The sequence below is a fragment of the Carya illinoinensis genome, chromosome 8 (genome assembly GCF_018687715.1).
Source record: "Carya illinoinensis cultivar Pawnee chromosome 8, C.illinoinensisPawnee_v1, whole genome shotgun sequence".
Classification (NCBI taxonomy): Eukaryota; Viridiplantae; Streptophyta; class Magnoliopsida; order Fagales; family Juglandaceae; genus Carya; species Carya illinoinensis.
Window position 1 is genome coordinate 38,022,733 of NC_056759.1, and position 16,777 is coordinate 38,039,509.

A 16,777-nucleotide genomic window follows, 5' to 3' on the forward strand; every position below is an offset into this window, starting at 1 on the left:
TAATAGGAATAGGTATAGCCCAAGTACACAGGAAAATATTAACTTATAAATAAGATAGCTAATTTAGCAGCCCCGAGCATCAGAGACTGATGCTTAAGAGCCATAGGTACTTCCAATACAAATTCACTAGCAATCAAATTCTAAAATGGGAAGAACATGAGTACAAACCAGCAGGCTTGGCCACTTAAAACAATCCAAAGTAGGTACCAAAATCAGACTTGTGGAGTCCATTGCTCAAGTTTCCAAACTTCCCAGAGGATCCCTATATTGTAATTCATTATTACGAAATAATCTATAACGTATTGGTTATGTCGCCTTAAGAATGTTATAACTGCTTCTTTTTCTTCTCGAAATATTGATAGCTCCGCTGGAAGTTCAGCACCGCCCACACCAGATGCCATAAACCTATCTCTGGCCATAGTGCAGTTGGAGAGTACAATGGACAGTTAGTAGTCTGCCAAAGAAGAAAATTGCTGAGGCGGGTCTCCCCAGAAGTTCGGATCAGAATATCAGGCTCGGGCGCCACTGACATGTACATGTGCTTCTCAACATCTAGCAGCTTTATAGGAGGCAACACCCATTGCTTCTTCATGCTCTCTTCAACTCCTTCGATCAAAACATTGCAAGCTCTACTTGCAGCTTCATCCCATTTAATTTTGCATGATCCCCCAACAGCATTCACAACAACTTCATTTTTCTTTTCATCTCGAGTTACACTATCGCAAACTCTACTTGTGTTCAACACCTGAAATTTATTGGAGCTATTTTCACAATATCCTTGAACATTATGCATAATGACACCATGTATTTCATCAACCTCTTCAGCACCTTCAGTCACACCATTGCTAACTTTACTTACATTCCGTTCTTCAATCTCGTTCCTTTTAATCTTGCAGGATTCTTGAACAGCATGCAGGATTTCATCATAAGAAGTGTAGGCTACACAGATCAAAAGAACAGTCTTGGTATTGGTGGCAGTGGCTGCCATTGCCTTCTCAGCTGCAACCCTGACAGGCTCGCTCAAAAGATTTAGGTTACCTATAAAGTATATTCTGATACCATATTGGTTTACAATACTTTCTTCCCTTAACAATTCTTCAATCTTTTCTAGCATTAGATTCATCAAGGATTGAACCTCTTCAGGACGCCTTTTGAAATTGTCAATGCTGAAGGCATAGACTGTTGCATATTTCACCCCCAGTTCATAGCAGTAACAAAGCATCTTCATGAGAGCCAGATAGCCAGCCTTGTGGCCAGCCCCTTCTGCCATGTTGTGCTTCTTTGCATACCTTCGGTTTCCATCCATTATGAAGGCGATGTGATTGGGAAGTGGACCCACTGAAAGAATACTAAAAAGGCACTTTCTCAAAAAACTACCCAGACCCCCAGACAATTGGCTTGAACTATCACCTATATCTTTCGCCATTATATGACCAGTGGCAAAATAAGCTGTTCAAGAGGAATACGAGTTTTTTTTTTTTAGTAAGAGGAATACAAATCTATATCGGTAGAAAAACCACAGGCAGCAACAGAGATAAGAGTGTAAAGCAAATAATCAGGATGTTTGGAGGAAAATGTGAATATCAATTCCAGTGTAAAAATAGAAAATTTTCAATGTGATAGCTCAGTCAGTGATGTTACAGCATGAAGAAGTTAGATTCTTACAGGAAACTCTAGAACCAAAAGAACCAGGATTATAATAGTATCATAGCAAAGTACCCCACCCCCCAACCCAACCAAGAAAAACAACAAAAACAACAACAACAACAACAAAGCACTCACAACTAGTGTTTTGGCGCATTAAAAGAGCTACTTCTGGTGGGTGTGTGATAAAATTGACTTCTATTACCAATCGAGTAATGTCTTTTTGAGTGGCTCACGGATACTAGGTTAACTAATCAGCAGGTTGGGCAAAGATTTCCTATGAGACTATCTCTGTGTTTTCTGGCCACTTTTGTAAAAAATGACATGCACACATGAAACGGTCAAAGATGAGACTAAAAAGTAGATAGATAGCTACATTAAACATATGCATCAATTCATCAAAAAGAGATGAGGACATCCCAAGTCACCCAGATGCAGGGATTTTCTTTTTCAGATCTCATTCTAAAGCATCATGCTTGGACCATAACTTTAAGTTTTCAAGCTTTTAAGATTAAATATGATGATATAGCTACACTGAGGGATTGAAACTTCCTTATTTACTCATTCTCTTTCGTTCTAGGCTGAAGTTCCATTTAAGCTGCACTTGCCATAATCGAATATATCTTTCTTTTACTTTTTTTCCGTTTTCCTTTTATTTGGATTTCCGAGCAACCACAAAATTACCAAGACAACATACATGGGCAAGTACGCAAAGCCATTACATATCTATGAAATAGGAAATGACTTACATGAAAAAAAAAAAAGGACTTACATGAATAATCAAGTCACTATTACAGTTCCAAGATCAAAGCAAAAATGACCATGAGCATCTGGATCACCCACGATTCACAAGAAAGAGACTAGAAGCCTGCCATATTTTCATCGAATACAAAGCTCATGGTTAGTGCTGTGCCACTCATTCATATATATAGAGGAACCGATGTCTAATGATATTTTGAAGAATGAAACATGAATAGAACTGAAGAAAATAAAGTACCTCTTACGAAAAAAAATACAGTACACAAGTTACCCTCAAACGAATGGGACATCGGTTTGAAAAATTTGAAAAAAAAGTGGTGTGTGGAGGTTGGGTAGCATTGCTCTATTTCAATTCAAAGAAAGATCAGTGGAAAGTTGAAACCAGAGTCAGCCGCCCCACCTTTTAAAACTCCCTCACACTGTTTCCCTGTTTAGAAGAGACAGTAGCGGAGTGACGGAGGACGACATGGGAAGAACCGAACCGCACAAAAACACAAGGAAACGACAATGTGCTTATAAACTAAACAGTTCCTCTTCTGGGCGGTCACGCCGTTCTCCCCACTTTAGCAGCAACAAATAAGAGCATGACACGTCATTGATCCCCATCTAAATTCTGTGAACCAGACTACAGGAGATAGCAAAATCAGATTTGTCAAACAGAGAGAAAATCAGATACCACACTACGCGGTTCTCTCAATCCCGTCGCAGCCTTCACTTCAGCCCGTTGCAGCCTTCACTTCCACCTCTTCAGCCCGTCGCACAGTTCAGCCATTCAGCCCGTTGCACATGGTTGGCTTACTGTCCAATAAATTCTTGTTTTCAGATTGTGAACCTCTTGTTTTGAGTAGGAGATCTGTTAAATTCTTGTTTTGAGTAATTTTGAGTTTTGGGTTTAACTTCGTATGATATGATGATGTTCTGGCAAAGACATTTTTTTTTTCATGATATGGAGTTTGCAAAACTGAAAATTTGTGAGATGGGAAAGGTGCTACTAGATCTTTAAATTTAACACTTGATAAGCCATTTGCCAGTTCTCATTTTAATTCAAATTTAACAATGATGCTGCACTGAACAGGATTTCAAAGTCCACCATTGAACTTAAACAGAGCAAGCAAAGCAAGATCTTAATACAAATCAACCCATAGGCAAAGCAAGATCCTATGCAAAGCAAAGCAGTACACGCCAAAATCAACCCACAAACAATCCAATGACATCGAACCACTATCAAACCCATAATCAAACCCACTCTCAAAACCAAAATCATATTAGCTTAAAAGGCATACCAGGAGCAATGGAAAGCCATGCTGGTCAGGAGCAATGCCAGGAGCAACGACGGAGAGAGTGGCGGAGAGGATGGCAGAGAGGGTTGGGTCGCGGCAAAATTGGACAGAGAGAGACGGGAGGGACGCAGGGGTGGGTGGCTAGGGCTCGATGGAAGGGAAGGAGGGAGGGAGTGGTGGGGCAGGGGCAAGGGCTCGGGCTCGACGGAAGATATTCAGGAGTGGTGGGGCTCAGGTCTCATGTCGAGAGAGAGAGAGAGAGAGGGAGGGAGATGAAAACCAGATGCCCGAATTCGGAGGGAGCGAGGGAGGGAGGGAGATGAAAACCAGATCCTCTGTCGTGCGGTCACAAGTTTTGAAAATGAAGTGTCTACGTGGCATATTGCAATTGAATGCCGTTTTTGAGGGAGTCCAGGTTACGCCTGTTAGAAGATATTCTCTAAACTAAAATAAAAAGAGTCAACAACACGCGTCAATATGTAAAGCGCAACGTGAAGTAGAGCTAAACAGGAAGAGTAGGCTTACCTGTGCGAATATTCTCTCTAGACTACCTTTAAATATTTAATTGAATTGAAAAATTAAATGTTAAATAAAATATTATTAAAATATTATTTTTAATATTATTATTGATTAAAAGAAAAAGAATTGGGAGAAGTTGAAGTTGATTGAAATCCAAACTGGCCTTAACTTATGGCACCGTCCACGCTGGAAGACTGAAATGACAGCAAAGTCCCGGTAAAACAATTGAAAGACACGAGCTCTTATATACCCGTGACGCCTTGACCTCCTTCCCCCTTCAGCACCGACCTCTGCTTCCCTTTCCCCTCTGCTTGCTTCCCTTCCCCGTTTCTCGCCGGCGTGTGTTTACAACTTACAAGAGGTAAAGTTTAGTTGTAAAATCGGAGATGTGTTTCTCCTAACATTTACGCTATTGTCTGGGGAAGCGTCACTTTATCTTCTGTGAAATTTCTGCATCTAACTAGGCCACTTCAAATTGGAATGATTTGCATGCTTAGAAGAGGAGAAGCCGAAATCCAGATCTGGAATATCCAAACCTTCTATTTCGTTACCCCATCTGTGGAGATTATGATTTGAGACAGCATACTCATTCCAAACTCCTAGAAAAATCTCATCTTTATATCACTAATGTATTAAATATTGAAATTCTAACAAGCCAACGTCGTGTCCTTCGACCATCTACTGAGTTAAGCTGGAAGGCATACCCCAGTCTTCATCGGCGCCAATACTGTGGCTGGAAATTCTGTGGGACTTGGGCGAGGTGTGAATCGGTGGACTTGGGCGAGGTGGAAGTCGGTGGACCTGTTCTCCGCTAACCCTAGCTTGGTTGGGGCAGGTAAAGAAGCACGGTTGGGGGGAGGTGAGCAACAGTGAAACCCGATTCACGTTTACCATATCTCTTTCTCTATTTGTTATTTTGTTTGGTCAAGTATGGTGCATGCCACCTCATCTTGGCCGGTATGAGATTATCCCAAAAGAATAATTTTTTTATATATTTTTTTAAATAGGTTAGAGATATAATTTATATAAACTGTCTTTCTTTATGTTTTATCTATTCTATTTTAGAGATATTGGTACCTTAAATTATTTATATATTAATTAAAATAACAATAAATTATTATTAATTTAATATTTTCATAATTTTTTTATTTAATTTATTTTTCTCATATTTAATAATTTAAATATATTATAAATTGTATGAACTCAAACACTTATACATATAAATAATAATTGATGATACAACTATTTAGTAGCAAAAAAAGGAGATAGAAATTAATATAAATTATTGTATCTAGTAAATAAAATATTTATTCTAACTTAAAAAATCTGTTAAGAGCACTCATAGATGCTCTATAATATATATATTTTTAAAAAAAATATATGATGAAAATTGTTCAAAAGTCACTTATGTAAAACATTTTTAATTTGTTTCTCTCTTCTTGTTTAATTTTTTTCAAAAATATTTTATCTTCATTTCAGACTCTTTCTCATTCCTGCTCTACTATTACTAGTCGAGAGACTAGGAGTGTAACCGGTCCGGTTTGATCCGATTTTGGATAAAATTTAAAACCGAACCGGTATGTACTGGTTTTGTATTTTTCAAAACCGATTATGCACCGGTTACCCTCTTAAACAGGTACTCTGGTTTTACCGGTTTTCGGTCCCGTCTGGTCCGATTTTACCGGTTTTAATATAATATATTATATTATATAATATAATATAGTATACTATAGTGATAATTGATGGCTTGCAAAATTTTATATTGCAGATTTTACAAGTTCGCTCGAGCGGAGGCTTTTGGCCGCTCGAGCAGATTCAGGCAGATTCAAACGCTCGACTGCCGCTCAACAAGGAGCTCGAGCAGGTTGCTAAAAAACGAAGATCGCTCGAGCGGAGACATTGGCCGCTCGAGCGAAATCAGGCAGAGTCGAACGCTCGACGCGCACTCGACACCCCGCTCGAGCGAACATCGTATTTTGACAGATTTTAGGTTTTCCGCCGTGGGACCATATAAAAGGCTGTTGCCCAGATGACTAACACAAGAGGGGGGGTGAATTGAGTTGTATTAAAAAAAAATAACAATTATAAATCAAATATATAATATAAAATATAAACAAAATATGAAATAACAATAAATATAAAGAGTAAGGGTAAGAGAGAAGCAAACTCAGTATGTTAACGAGGTTCGGCCCCACTGCCTACGTCCTCGCCTCAAGCTACCCCTTGATGATTCCCAAATTCACTATTCAACCTCCTTCAGGTGAAGATAGAAACCTATTACACCTTTGAACAACACCGCTACAAAGGATCCGTGTAGAACACCCTCTACACTTGCAATCACCTTACACGTGGTGATTCAACTATTCCCCGTGTAGAATACTTTCTACACACACAAGGGTTATACACACCCTTTTTCTGATACAAAAGCTGATAGTGGGTAGGTTATCAGAAAACACTCATCAACGAGTGAAATAAGAACAATACAGCGCAAACTATATCTCTCAAAATGAACAAGGATTAAGGCTCAATGTTTAGAGAAGAGAGAATGAAAGCTTTGAATGAATGTTGTATGCTCTTGGAGTTTTTAAATGTGAAGCTCTCAAATGATCTATTTATAGGCATATGAGACTTCATATTCAAATTTAAAAAGATTCACATGTCAAAGACAACATCATTCACTTTTTCAAAAAATTCAAATAAAAGGTTATTCTTTTTCAATTGTCAAAGACAACATCGTTCACTTTTTCAAAGAATTCAAATAAAAGGTTCTTCTTTTTCAATTGTCAAAGACAACATCATTCACTTTTTCAAAAAAAATCAAACCTAATCTTTTACTTTTGGCATATGACAAAATGGACACACTTTCATTTTCAAAAAATTCAAACCTAATCTTTTACTTTTTGTATAAGTCTAAAAAAGCATCAATCACTTTTGAAAAAATTCAAATAAAACATGCACATGTGAAAGATGATAATCAATCATCTTTAATATTTTCAAAGTTCAACCCTTTAATCAAGGCATGCACATGTAAAAGATGACAATCAATCATCTTTAATATTTTCAAAGTTTAACCCTTTAATCAAGGCATGCACATGTAAAAGATGACAATCAATCATCTTTCAAAATTTTTAAATTTAATTTTCAAAAATATTCATGCACATGTGGAAAATGTATTTTAATGCTTTATGATAAAATATTAATTTTGAGCATTAATCCTAATTTCGAATTTTGAAGAGATTTACAACATTACTCTATAACTTTAATGTGAACTTGTTCCCTTCTTGCTCATGCTTGTTTCCTTGATGTGCTTGACTCCATTGTGTAGACAACTTGAGTTTGAGACTTCTTTATTCTTTGAATTCATTTGTTATCATCAAAATTCATGTGTAGATATATAATTACACAAAACTTGAAACCTTAGGTTCAACAATCTCCCCCTTTTTGATGATGACAAATACTTGATAGAACCTGAAGTCTGTATTGATACTTAAGCTCCCCCTGAGAATGTGCGTTAGTTTTTCAAGCAAAAGTATAAATATAATTCCAAATATATATAATAAGTTTAGCAATTCAAACGATGTTAATGTTCTAGTCTAACACTTCTCCCCCTTTTGGCATCATTAAAAAGGATCCGCAACAAGTAAATGGACTGAAGAAAACGATGGGTTTAATAGTCACTGTAGATAGTTGAAAAATGGAGTCGTCCTTGACCCGACAAGTGCTGCAAAGCCTCGAGGCCTAACTCTATGAATTTAATACGGCTAAAGATTTAAACAATCGCCTGATGTTGTTGACAAACGGGATTGAAGGCTCCGAGTTTCTATAAAAAAATGATCATTTTCATCTATCGGATGCCAAAAAAATAATCACTTCTTGACCTGAGTTCTGTTTTTCCACAACGATAGAATGGCTGAGCAATTTTCTTCCACTAATGTTCCAGACTTGAATCAGGAACCCTTGACGCATCAATCATCAATCTTCTCTCCTGAGGCCGTCAATACCATGATAGGAGCAGTGAACCGTTTTTCTAGTAAGGCTGATTCTGAGATTATTGCAGAATCAAGAATGCTCAGTAATCAATATGCTGCCTCTGTTACGATCATGTCTCGAAGGTTAATGGCGAGGGTGAGTGAGATTGATCATCTTAATATGCAAATATCTGAGTTACGACAGAAGCTTGCTAATAAGGATAGTGAGAATAAAAGGCTAAAGCAAGAAAACCAAGAGTTGAAAAAATTTGCAGATTGGTATGCTCATGATCTGCAACCACGAATAGAGGAGCTGGAACGAGAAAGGGTTCAGATACAAGGTCAACATCGGTAGATAACAGCAGAGGTTCATCGTTTACTAGAAAAATAGGGACAATCTACTGTTAATCTCGCTGGCTTAGTAAGAAAACTTTTGACAATGTGTGTCCAGCATATCTTGTATTTCTTTTGACTAAATAAGATTTGAAGAGAAAATAGTTTGTCTTATTCTTTATGCTATCTCTATAAAATCAGTCCTGAAGTTCATCCAATCCGCATCAAGTTTTCATCTCATCTCTATAACTCATCTGCATTCCTTCAGCATTCTCGTTTTAAGCCTTCTATTCTTTTCTCAATGGCTCATTCTTCTAACATTTCTCTAGATTCATCCATGAGGCATTCTGCATCTCAACCTCCTGTTCTTTCTGCAGCTACCATTGGTGCCATGTTGCAGCAAGAAAATAATAATCTGACTAATAAATCAGATTCTGATGCTATTTATGACTTGGTGAGTCTTGGGACTCGCTACTCTTTCTCTATTGTGGCTTTTTCTCAGCGGCTACAAGCCAAAAATCACGAAGTTGAAAAGCTCAAAGAACAAATTGTTGTACTTCAACAAATTGTTCAAGAGTCTCACACAAGGGAAGGAATCATTCGGCAGAAGAATAAACAGTTGAAATCTTTATTAGATTCTTCATTCCGCTTGCCGGTTCCCATGAATAAGAATGACATGATATTGTATGAAGAGAATGAGCGTCTCAAACATGAGGCTAAGAATCTCAAATTTATGTAAAAGTATTAAAAAAAATTCTATCTCTATTTTTATTGATTCTGGTCTATCTTTTAAGAGATATTCATAGCATGCATCATACCTATTTCTCTTCTGATCATACATAATCTATCTTCTGGTAAAGGTTTTGTGAAAATATCTGCTAACTGATCGTGTGTGTTTGTAAACTCTAACATTATATCACCTTTTTGCACATGATCTCGAAGAAAATGATACCTTATTTCAATATGCTTAGTTCTAGAATATTGTATTGGGTTCTTTGAAAGATTTATAGTACTTGTATTATCACATTTGATTGGAATGTGATTATACATGAGTTTAAAATCTTCAAGTTGTTGCTTCATGTAGAGAACTTGAGCACAACAACTACCCGCAGCAACATATTCTGCCTCAGCAATAGATAGTGCAACAGAATTTTGTTTTTTACTAAACTAGGAAACTAATGCATGACCTAAGAAATGGCATGCTCCACTAGTGCTTTTTCGATCTATTTTACAGCCAGCATAATCTGCATCTGTGTAGCTGATTAGATCGAAAGATGTGTGCTTAAGGTACCATAACCCTAGGTTAATTGTACCACTAAGATATCTAAGAATGCGCTTAACTGCAATTAAATGTGATTCTTTTGGAGATGATTGAAAACGTGCACATAAGCACACACTAAACATAATATCTGGTCTACTGGCTGTTAAATATAATAAGCTACCAATCATACCTCGATATATCTTCGAGTCAACTGGCTTACCGGATTCATCTTTATCAAGTTTAGTTGATGGGCTCATTGGTGTTCCAATTTCCTTAGCATTTTCCATCCCAAACTTTTTCAGTAATTCCTTAATATATTTTGATTGATTGATGAATGTCCCACTTTTTGCTTGCTTAATTTGCAATCCGAGAAAGAATGTAAGTTCACCCATCATGCTCATCTCAAATTCTTCCTGCATAGTCTTAGCAAAAACTTGACACATATTTTCATTAGTAGCACCGAATATTATATCATCAACATAAATCTGAATCAAAAGAATATCATCATTTTCATATTTAATGAAAAGAGTTGTGTCGATTTTTCCTCTTGAAAAACCTTTTTCAATCAAGAAACCACTGAGTCTCTCGTACCAAGCTCTAGGAGCTTGTTTAAGTCCATATAGTGCTTTTGTGAGTTTGAAAACATGATTTGGGGAAATATGATTTTCAAAACCTGGAGGTTGCTCAACATATACCTCTTCATTTATAAAACCATTTAAGAAAGCACTTTTAACATCCATTTGAAAAAGTTTGAAATCTTTATAACAAGCATATGCAAGTAGCATTCGAATAGCTTCTAATCTTGCGACAGGTGCATATGTCTCATCATAATCGATTCCTTCTTCTTGATTAAAACCTTGGGCTACAAGTCGAGCCTTATTTCTAGTAATGACTCCAGACTCATCTTTCTTGTTTCTAAAAACCCATTTTGTTCCAATAATAGTATAATTTTTAGGTCTAGGAACAAGTGTCTAAGCATCATTTCTTTCAAATTGATTCAACTCTTCTTGCATAGCTAGAATCCAAGATTCATCAAGAAGTGCGTCATCAATATTTTTGGGTTCAATTTGAGATAGAAAAGCAGTATGATTACAAATATTTCTAAGAGATGATCGAGTACTTACACCTTGTGAAGGTTCTCCCAAAATTTGTTCCACTGGATGATCTTTCACAAATTTCCACTGTTTGGTTGCATCTTGTATTAAATTTTGATGATCTTTCCTGATGGCTCCATGTTGAACTTCCTCTATTGCTTTCTCTTTGTTGAGATTGAGACTTTCTGTGTTATTTATACCTTCTGTTTCTTCATCAATAGATTTCTTGGAGAGTGGAGAATTAGATTCATCAAATACTACATGCATAGATTCTTGTACAGTCAAAATCTTTTTGTTGAATACTCTATAAGCTTTACTATTAGTAGAATACCCGAGAAAAATACCTTCATCAGATTTTGCATCAAACTTGCCTAAATTATCTCTGTCATTCAAAATAAAACATTTGCATCCAAATACATGAAAGTAACCAATGTTGGGCTTTTTCTCATTCCAAAGCTCATAGGGGGTTTTATCTAATTTAGACCTTAACATAACTCTATTTATAACATAACATGCAGTACTTACCGCTTCGGCCCAAAAATAACTAGGCAAGTTGTTCTCATTGAGCATTGTTCTTGCCATCTCTTGAAGAGATTTATTTTTCCTCTCTACTACCCCATTTTGTTGAGGAGTTCGAGGAGCAGAAAAATTATGAATAAAACCGTTTTCATCACAAAATGTTTCAATATTTTTATTAACAAACTCTTTTCCCCTATCACTTCGGATACTTGAAATAGTATAGCTCTTTTCATTTTGAATTCTCTTGCATAACTTGGTAAAGGCATTATGTGCCTCATCTTTATGAGCAAGAAAGATGACCCAAGTATATCTAGAGAAATCATCAACAATAACAAATGCATAATATAACAAATGCATAACAAATAGCATGTGACATATATGAAAAACTTGAATGATTATAATAATATCCTTTTTCGACAAAATTATTTTTATGAAAAGAATTTTGAATATTAGTCTTTGAGGTAGAATGATTATCAAAGAAATTTTTATAAGGTTTGTATTTTTGTTTTGGCATATATCCCAAACCTGCCTTGTCAAAAACACATCTTTGACTACCAAGAAGTTTTTCAAAATTTCTTTTTCCATTCGTAAAGTTTTCAACAATATTTTCTAAATCGGTTTTCTTCTTATTCAATTCAAGATTTTCATCTTTCAAAATGATACTTTCTTTTCTTAAAATTTCAATTTCGTTTGTTAAAGAAGAATTTTTCTTTTTCAAAGCAGTATACTTGATACCCAATTTTTCAAATTCCTCATAAATCTCTTCTAAAACATTTTGCAATTCTTCATATGAAGGATTTTCAATATTATCAAGATTTGTTACCTCAATGTCATCTTTAGCCATAAGACAAAGATTTGCTGATTCTTCATTGCTTGCTTCACTATCTGAGCTACTTGAATCATCATCCCATGTAGCTTTCATTGCTTTCTTGCCCTTGTTTCGATCTTTCTTTAGCAGAGGACAATCTGGCTTGATATGACCAGGTTTATTGCATTTATAACAAATTAAAGTGTCGTTTTTACCTGAATCTTTCTTTGAAAACTTTTTGAAAGATTTCCTCGGAGGAGTTCTATTTTTCTTCAAGAACCTCTGAATTCTTCTTATTATCATCGCAACTTCTTCATCTTTATCGTCATTTTTCTCATCTTCATCACTTTCACTTTCATGAGGAACAGCTTTAAGTGCTAAGCTCTTCTTTGGCTTTCCTTCTTCTTCTCCTCTTTTCAATGTGTACTCATGGGTGATAAGTGACCCGATGAGTTCATTGACTTTGAGCTTCTTGAGGTCTCTAGCTTCAAGAATCGCTGTAACTTTTGATTCCCAACGTTTTGGTAAAGAGTTGAGAATTTTTCTTACTATCTCCACCTTGGAATAAACTTTGCCAAGAGCTGTCAAGCTGTTTATGATGTTAGTAAAACGAGTGTGCATACTAGAAATAGATTCATCATCATTCATCTTAAACATTTCATATTCATGAGTAAGAATATAAATTTTTGATTCCTTGACTTGCAAAGTTCCTTCATAAGTTACTTCCGAGTTATCCCAAATTTCCTTTGCCGTAGCGCAATTCATTATTCTATTAAACTCATTTCCATTAAGAGCATTATATAATAAATTCATAGCAGTTAAATTTAAAGTATAAAGTCTATCGTCTTCACGATCAAACTCTTCTTCTTCCTTTTTGACCTTTACTCCACCAACCACTTTTGTTGGAATATAAGGTCCATTTACAATACATTTCCATATTTCTCTACCTTGAGCTTGAAGAAATATTCTCATTCTAACTTTCCAGAATGAGTAATTATCTCCACAAAAGAGTGGAGGCCGACTATTAGATTGACCTTCACCAAATGAAGCTGCAATGTTAGCCATAAGATCTTAACTCAAAAGATAGTTAATCTTATAATAGAGCTCTTAGCTCTGATACCAATTGTTGCCCAGATGACTAACACAAGAGGGGGGTGAATTGAGTTGTATTAAAAAAAAATAACAATTATAAATCAAATATATAATATAAAATATAAACAAAATATGAAATAACAATAAATATAAAGAGTAAGGGTAAGAGAGAAGCAAACTCAGTATGTTAACGAGGTTCGGCCCCACTGCCTACGTCCTCGCCTCAAGCTACCCCTTGAGGATTCCCAAATTCACTATTCAACCTCCTTCAGGTGGAAATAGAAACCTATTACACCTTTGAACAACACCGCTACAAAGGATCCGTGTAGAACACCCTCTACACTTGCAATCACCTTACACGTGGTGATTCAACTATTCCCCGTATAGAATACTTTCTACACACACAAGGGTTATACACACCCTTTACCTAATCTTTTACTTTTGGCATATGAGAAAATGAGCACACTTTCATTTTCAAAAAATTCAAACCTAATCTTTTACTTTTTGTATAAGTCTAAAAAAGCATCAATCACTTTTGAAAAAATTCAAATAAAACATGCACATGTGAAAGATGATAATCAATCATCTTTAATATTTTCAAAGTTCAACCCTTTAATCAAGGCATGCACATGTAAAAGATGACAATCAATCATCTTTAATATTTTCAAAGTTTAACCCTTTAATCAAGGCATGCACATGTAAAAGATGACAATCAATCATCTTTCAAAATTTTTAAATTTAATTTTCAAAAATATTCATGCACATGTGGAAAATGTATTTTAATGCTTTATGATAAAATATTAATTTTGAGCATTAATCCTAATTTCGAATTTTGAAGAGATTTACAACATTACTCTATAACTTTAATGTGAACTTGTTCCCTTCTTGCTCATGCTTGTTTCCTTGATGTGCTTGACTCCATTGTGTAGACAACTTGAGCTTGAGACTTCTTTATTCTTTGAATTCATTTGTTATCATCAAAATTCATGTGTAGATATATAATTACACAAAACTTGAAACCTTAGGTTCAACAAAGGCCATTCTTCACTCTAGAGCCGCGAGTCTTGACTGGAGAACACTTCTTGGGAGAGAAAAACATAGCTAGAGGGATTCAAATCATTTGTTTTGAAGACGGAATTCCAATTTATTGCACGTACGTTGGATTCATACACGAGCACGAACGGGAGAAAGGCGTTGAATTGTTCCCTTGAGCTTTTGACGACCAGTTGAGGCTGCAAGGAGGATTTTTTAGTGTTTATTTTCTTCTTCCCATCTTCTCAGAACAATTATGGTGAATTCGTTTATGTTGAATTCCAATTCTAGCATGAGCTAAATTTTCTTCTTTCTAGGAAAACGATGTAACCTAATTCCGAACTATGCTTGTTTGTCCATGCTAATTTAATGCAATTCTCTCTTTGTTTATCTGATTTATTCTGAGTTTAATGCTTCTAATTAACTGGCCATTGATTAGATGATTATTAATCTTGTGATTTGCTATCGAAAGAGGGAATCATATGGTAGATCTTGGATATTTCAGCATAGGTAAGTATAGAGATCGAAAGACTTGTATGAACCTGTGTAGTAATTAAATTATTGGTCTTATTGCGTTCTTGATTATTTAATTTGCATACTCTTGTGTGAATTGATAAACTAGAATCACTTCCAATTGACTATCGAAAGAGGCTTTTGGATGAATTAGAGATTTGCTAATAGACAAAAGAGGTTTAAGTTAAATTAGCTGGATGAGAAAAGCATAGTGAAGAATTATGGTGAAATCAATTTCCTAGAAGTTTTCTTCCCTATTGAATTTGATCTTTGAAAGTCAGTTTTATTTTCTTTGCTTATTTCTCTTTGAGTTGATCTAGTTTTATTTGCAACTACAAAAACCTTAGCGATTCCTCTAGATAAAATTGAGATTAGTATAATTTTGGTATTTGGCAAGAGTAAGGTACCAATCCCTGAGGACGATACTCTTCTTATTACTTTACTATAAAACTACGATACTGTGCACTTGCAGTTTTGCACCGGTCAATAATATATTATAGTATATTATAATATATATTATAATTGTAGTATAGACTATAATGATATATTACAATATATAATATAATAATATATTATAGTATATTATAATATATAGTGATATAGTCTTAGTATAATTATTAATATGTACTATATAATATTAGTATAACTATTATTACAATAAACAAAATTATATAAGATTTTAAAATTTAATATTATATTAATTAATAATTTATCATATAATACAAAACTATTTTATATATAGTTACATATTATATATAAATATTATATACAATATAAAAATTTAAAATATATATAAATCGGTTCGGTCCGGTTTTAAAAATAGAAAAATTAAAACCCGGATCGATTTTGACCGGTTTTAAGAAAATTAAAACTGGTACCGAATTGAATCAACCTCGGCATCGAGCTACCGGTTTGGTCCAATCCAGTCCGATTTATCAATTTATCGGTTATTTTTTACACCTCTACGAGAGACCCTTCTCGAGACTAGAGAAACAAGGTCAGGTGTTTGTGAATTTGGGTCTTGATAAAATATATTACCATTGTATACTAAATTGGATATAAATTGACTTTTAAATGCATAAATACAGAAATAATTATATCTCAGAGTGCTTTTGCAATTTGATTATGATATGTCCTCAGTAAGTGCCCTGTCTTATCATTCATTGAATGACAATTATCCTATAATTTATTAATAAAATTTGCAAAATCATAGGAAACGTGGGATTTGAAGTTGTAAAACTTATACATTTCACATGCCAATCGAAAAGAAGGTGTACAGATATTATCTATCGAATAAAAAACTAGAAACTGTAAAGACAATAAGAAGAAGGGATTTTGGGGAGGAACATATGACAAACCTGTGAGAATTAGGATTTGAGGGTCGTGGCTTCGATTTCTCTCTACCTGTAAAGCGTGTTTGAAGCGACGATGATAGAAGAAAAGCACTGAAAATCCTAAGAATCGCAAAACGGAAGGAAGAGAAATGGGAGGAAAAGAGAGAGGGGCAGTTGGACGGAAAGAATAAAATAAAATAAAGGCTTGGTACTTGTACAGTGCCTTGCCAAGTGTGAGTAGGGAGAGGAATTTACTGTAGCTCAATGTCAAGAAAATATCTCTTTGGCTAGTAAATTTTAACTTTAAAAAATGTAAGATTTAAGAGCTCACCGACATTTCTAAGATATCATATATTTGACTGATCTCGTCTTTAATACTGCAATTTCCATAACTAATTGCTACCCTCCAAGGCTTGATTACTATTTCCCTGCTTACATTTTTGCTTTTATATTATTGCCTATTGTAAATAAATAAATAGGCATTGCCCAAATACTGTTAGATGTTTAATAACTACAGTCTGCTTCCTCCAACAATAGCAGCAACATTATTATAAAAGTTGGTGGGTCAAAATCTAACTAAGAATTTGGCTTAGTTATGAATATGATAGATAGACAATTGGT

General features: G+C 35.0%; 1 protein-coding gene across 9 annotated transcripts; it reads right to left on the minus strand.

Annotated features, from left to right (window-relative positions):
• Window positions 1–24: 24 nt before the first annotated feature.
• Window positions 25–16,317, minus strand: LOC122317772 (dehydrodolichyl diphosphate synthase CPT3-like). Of its 9 annotated transcripts, none has more exons than XM_043134769.1 (5): window positions 16,181–16,311; window positions 3,080–3,201; window positions 2,804–2,964; window positions 2,417–2,512; window positions 25–1,449 (listed from the first exon to the last, which is right to left on the minus strand). In XM_043134769.1, the coding sequence occupies exon 5, from the start codon at window positions 1,424–1,426 to the stop codon at window positions 326–328; it is 1,101 nt and encodes a 366-aa protein (XP_042990703.1). In that variant the 5' UTR covers window positions 1,427–1,449; window positions 2,417–2,512; window positions 2,804–2,964; window positions 3,080–3,201; window positions 16,181–16,311; the 3' UTR covers window positions 25–325. The 9 variants fall into 9 exon arrangements, with proteins under 9 accessions (XP_042990703.1, XP_042990702.1, XP_042990701.1 ...); XM_043134768.1 differs by lacking the exon at window positions 16,181–16,311 and adding an exon at window positions 4,907–5,144; XM_043134767.1 differs by lacking the exon at window positions 16,181–16,311 and adding an exon at window positions 3,687–5,144.
• Between the last annotated feature and the right edge of the window lie 460 nt (window positions 16,318–16,777).